General features: G+C 31.9%; 1 protein-coding gene across 3 annotated transcripts in view; it reads right to left on the bottom strand.

The window, feature by feature from the left end:
- Nucleotides 1-5,443, bottom strand: part of LOC106459681 (major vault protein-like) — a 30,606-nt gene that overhangs the window by 626 nt on the left and 24,537 nt on the right. For 2 of the 3 annotated variants that reach the window (XM_022386214.1, XM_013919324.2), the window contains 4 exons: nt 2,907-3,118; nt 1,589-1,832; nt 1,066-1,254; nt 165-275 (listed from right to left, as the gene is read on the bottom strand). In XM_022386214.1, the coding sequence (XP_022241922.1) occupies nt 165-275; nt 1,066-1,254; nt 1,589-1,832; nt 2,907-3,118 (756 nt within the window). The remainder of the gene's footprint in view (nt 1-164; nt 276-1,065; nt 1,255-1,588; nt 1,833-2,906; nt 3,119-5,443) is intronic. The other variant, XM_022386215.1, reaches the window with a different exon arrangement.

The following is a 5,443-nucleotide window of genomic DNA, read 5'->3' as shown; positions in this document are numbered from 1 at the left end:
AAAATAAAGAAATTTTAACAATTAATCACAAGTGTCTTTGTGTACATAACATTTCAATCATATTTTTAAAAATAAACAATAATCGATTAGTTGAATGTTACAAACAAGGTTGTTTTCACACTCCAAAGATAATATACCATCTTAGTTTGCTAAAAACATTATACCTGAGGTGATTTGACTCCAATAAGTCCTTTTGCTGTACTAAAGAGGTTAAGAGGAGTTACGCCATCTGTAATTAATGCTGATTGGATGCCGAGCCCTTGTAAGAGCTTCACCTGGAAAGATATCATAAAATATGGGACACTTTTAAATATTTCAAAAAGTAAATGTATAACCTTCAATCCCTAATACAGCCATTGATAATGGTTAATATATTCCTATTTAATCCAGCATTTAAATTAAGTATTAAGAGTTATTCCAAAACAAGTCTACTGTAACAATATGTAACTCATTTTAACAGGAAATGATACATTAGATTTTTTATACACAAGCATCAACAAATATTAAAACTAAGATTCACAATATAAAACTATGCTGAAAAAGTTGTAATTTCCTAGTTTTAACATAAAAGTATTTTTTTATTTTCAGTCATAAAACTAGATACTTATTTAAAGGTTTGGTGTTTTTATGACAGTATTTACACACGAGTTTGGAATATAGGGTGTCACACAAAGATGTCTCATCAGTCAAGCCTTAATTTCTTAATGCATTATATGATTAAGACAGAAGTAAAACACATTTAAACATTTATAAAAATTAAGTAAAGTTCATAAAAGTTTCATCTGCTAGAAATATTATAATGGATTTAAGCAGAAACAACACATATGCTAAATGGATTAGGAAGAATTTATCAAAATCCTAGCTATTATTGGTGTTTTTTTTGCACATTTTCTTCTACTTATAAATTTCAAACAAGTATTATTTTGTCTAGATAACAATGCAAAGAGCATGTGAAAAATGTAAAACAACAATTTTTTTTAACTTGATATGCATGCATAAAATCTTATTTCCCATCACACTGAAAAGTAAAATCCTGAACTTTAAAATGATGTCCTACACACTCACCTCTAATTCAGGACCTGCCTGAGCAATGGAACGAATTGTTTCTTGACCCAAAGAACCCACTACATTTTTGAACTTCTGAATATCAATATCTGCTAGTTTTTCAGCTTTTTTCACTTCTAAATTATTCTGTTCCTGAAGATATTGAATCTCAGCTTGTCTTGCACGAGTCAGTCGTTCTAGTTCAGTTTCCTAAGAGAAAAAATAAACGGCATACCTAACATAGGGAAGGTAAGGCAAAACATATATATATATATTTATATACACTACATTTTTTATAGAGAGAGAATAAGAATTATGCTACAATCTTTCTGTGTGATAATACCTGAGTTTGTTACATTTTATCATACATAACAAAGAATTTAAGAATTTTAGGTTTTTCTTATCTCTAACCTATAGCTTACTTTGACAAGTGCTCATAGCAAAACAATGTTCATCCCTCCAAAGTATTGTCTCTTGTCATCAGAAACCATGCTATGTTACACAACATTTTAATATCAAGTAAAAAATAATTTTCAAGACCTACTGCTTCAATTCTCAAAGCCTCTGCTTTCAATTTGGCTTTTTCAACTCCAGATTTGCCCTCTATCAGTTGTGATTCAACACGACTTTGGGCATCTGCTTTGGCTTGCCCACAGCTCTCCACCACCATACTAGAAGCCTGTAGCTCAAGCAGTTCTTTTCTAGCATGTTCGGCTTCCACTTCATCCATGATCTTCTGTCTTTCAAGACGTCCTTTGGCTTCTTGTTCACGCCTCTCTGCCTCATGCCTGCCAGTAAAGTTTGAAGTAAGTGAGTAACTCTATTTGTAAATGAAAAGTCTACCTAGGTATATTCAACAGATACACAGTTTATAAAATACTAAGCTATGTAAAAATTTAAGAAATGGGGATGGGTTTGTCAACCGCTTATGTTTTAGCTTTTTATCATAGTTTTCTTGCATCATTATAAACAACGTTTTTGTACATTGCAGCAATAAGATGAACCAGAAAAAAAACCTGTTTTTGTACATTGCAGCAATAAGATGAACCAGAAAAAACTGTTTTGTACATTGCAGCAATAAGATGAACCAGATTAAACCTGTTTTGTACATTGCAACAATAAGATGAACCAGAAAAACTGTTTTAGTATTTTGTTGCAATAAGATGAACCAGATAAACCTGGTTTATTACATTCCAGCAATAAGATGAACAAGATAAACCTGGTTTATTACATTCCAGCAATAAGATGAACAAGATTTCTGATTCATTTTATTGCTGGAATGTACTAAACCAGGTTTTTCTAGTTCATCTTACTGCCAGAATATACTAAACCAGGTTTTTCTGGTTCATCCTATTGCCGGAACGTACTAAACCAGGTTTAAATATGGTTTAGTATGTTCCAACAATAAGATGTACTTCAAATATCACTTAGAAGATTTTTCAAAATTTCAGCAACAATGTCTTAATGCAAATCACATTTGCTATGTTCAAGAAGTCAAGCAATAAAATGTATTGTAAAATACCTTTGTTAAATATGATATCCATGAGAAATTAACTTGTTACACAAATCAAAAGAAAGTTGGAATAAAGAAAAGGTTACAATCTGCATCACTTACAATGGAGTGTAAAAATTTTTACAACTTCATAAAAAAACAACATTATTCAATAACATTACACTTTGAAATCACAATAAAAAAATCCTGTTTGCTGAGAACCACATTGCTGCTAATTATAATGAAATAAATTCCCTGTATCTTACAATGTTTATAGAAAAAAGGAACATGATTTTATACCCATTCCAAATATATTACTAGCAAAATATGTCTCTGATTGCAGATTAATTAGAAGACATGAAATGTTTACCTAGCAGTAGCCTCTAGACTCTGTGTAGTAATCTCAATAGCCAGCTGTACAGACTTCTGTAATGAGTCTCTTGTCCTCTGATCCACAGGTTCCACACTTTGGATGTCTACGCTTGTGATCATTAGGTTGTTCTGAGGAAACCCGAACTGGTTCCTCATCTTAAGGTTCTCGTCGTATCCAAACACAGCTGTGCGGATTATTTTTGCAGAGTTCTGTACATAAGTCAGAATAATAATATCATTTGCAATATTGCTTTAGCTTAACTGAAACTTACTTCAAAATTGTAAGGATTAAAACTTTAATGTTTAATACCATCCAGAATGTTATTAATTTACAGACAAGATGAAACAGCATGGACAAATTTAGATAAAGGGTTTAAAAGTTAAGCTTTCACTAATTTTTCTAACATTGACAATATGGATGATAATCTGTATCTGAGATAAAATAAAATAAAGTATAACCAAAATCCAACAATACCTCCTACTGTTAAAACATCCCTATTTAATACATATAATAACCTTCAAACACACACACACACACATACACAAAGTAGAAGCTACAATTTAAGTTACATGATACTCTTTTATTGGACTGGAACAAAGCATCAAAACAAACCACAAGTTTTCAAACTACGAGTCTCAGAAACGAGTTAAAGATAATACCTGACTTACTGTAATAAGGAAATGATAAAAAGGGTGCTCACTGAAGAGCTGCTACTTTGCCTTTTAATCAGTTATTAATAAAAGTTTGGTTACTGTATCTCCATAGAAGCAAAGAGATAGAAACAATAATCAGTTTACTAATAGAATGAGCTGGCATAAAAAAAATCAGTTGAACCATGAAATGAGATCACTATATATGTTAAAGAATAATACTAAATCTTACAAGCTAGGTAAAAAAAATTATGTCAATTGTTACATACAAAGATAAAAGAATTTAATAAGTGTTCTAAATTTGCATCGCATAACAACTGGAAAGAAAATAGTGTGGTTGATCAAACAAAGAATATACATATATTTTTATCATAGTTGGTATTTCTGGTAAGTGCTCACAAAAAAGCTATCTCGTTTCTACCCTCTAAGCATTGTTAAAATTTTTCACTAACATTCTTTTATACCCCCATCAGTTTTGTGACATTTCAGAACATGTGCTGATCATGTGATTACCCTCCACCAATCACACTACGCCATCTATACTGGCACAACTAGCTCCCTCTGCTATTCTACAATGATCCTGATTTTCAAGAATTGGCAGGTAGAAACCAGAAACACCAGCATATTAGTGGAGAGGAAGGGTGGGAAGTGGGTGAAAGGAGGTAAGTACTTATCGGAAATACATTTTCAGTATAAGAAAATGTTAACCTGGAAATGGTCTTACCTCTTTTCACCCAAAGCTAGAATCCCACATTGCAAAAGTGGAGGGGCCAGTGAAGGCATATCAATATCCAATCAAGTGGAAAGCAACTGCACTGAAAGAACAGATGTGTAAGAATATGAAAAGAATGCCGATCAAGAAAGTGAAGATTGTTCTAAAATAGTGGAGGGAGCTAGCTACATTAGTATATATGGTGCAGTATTATTGGTGAAGGGTAGCCACATGATCAGCACACGTACTGAAATGGCATGAAACTGATGGTGTATAAAGACTAGTGAGCTGTTAGCAAAAAATTTTAACAATGTTTAGAGGGCAGTCCAAGATCGAGATAGCTTTGGGTTAGATGAGGTAAGACCATTTCGGAATACTCATTAAAACATAGTAAGTCAACATATGCAATAAATCTAAAATTTAAAGCATTACAAACATTGCTGAGTAACGTTTTTTACCTTGTTTCCTCTTATAGTTTTTTTTATGTACTAATAACTTTTGTTTTTTATTATTTTACATATAATCAGAAAGACAAATTGTAGTTCACTACAACAAAACTTTACAGTAGAAAGATGTTTGATAAAGTTAATAATTTTGTTGATTCTTCTTAGAAATAAACTTAGGTGAACATGAAAGGCAGCTTAACCTTTTCATTTACAAGTTATTAAAAGCTGAACAAAAAAAGGAGGAAACAGGAAGTACAAGAAGAGAAGTCATTTGTGAACATGAAGAATGGTGTTGAAATGAATGAGTCTATTAAGCTTATGTCGGTGATGGGCCTCTCCTCTCAATTACAACAATAAAATTCTGTACTTTTTAAAAGTTACCATGTATGCAATTTAAAATCAAATAAACCAGAAAATAATTACACAAAAATAGTCAAGACTATGAGAATACAAGAGACAGCCAAAATAGAAAGGGTGGTGCGTTTGTTTTGGCACAAAACTACACAATGGGTTATCTATACTCTAATTACCACAGGGACTAACTGAATCCAGGTTTTTAGCAATCTAAGTATGTAAAGTTAGATAATAAACAAGATTACGACACTTATGATTTACAACCATCAAAACACAAAAAAAATTGAGTAACTCCTGTGTTTCCTCTATACGGCAACACATTAAAGAAACAGGACATCAACCTATACTATCAAATTCCTCTATCCTCTGCAA

This window comes from Limulus polyphemus, unplaced genomic scaffold (genome assembly GCF_000517525.1).
Source record: "Limulus polyphemus unplaced genomic scaffold, Limulus_polyphemus-2.1.2 Scaffold647, whole genome shotgun sequence".
NCBI classification, from domain to species: domain Eukaryota; kingdom Metazoa; phylum Arthropoda; class Merostomata; order Xiphosura; family Limulidae; genus Limulus; species Limulus polyphemus.
Note: the sequence above shows the minus strand (reverse complement) of the source record. Positions and strands in the feature narration are given on the sequence as shown.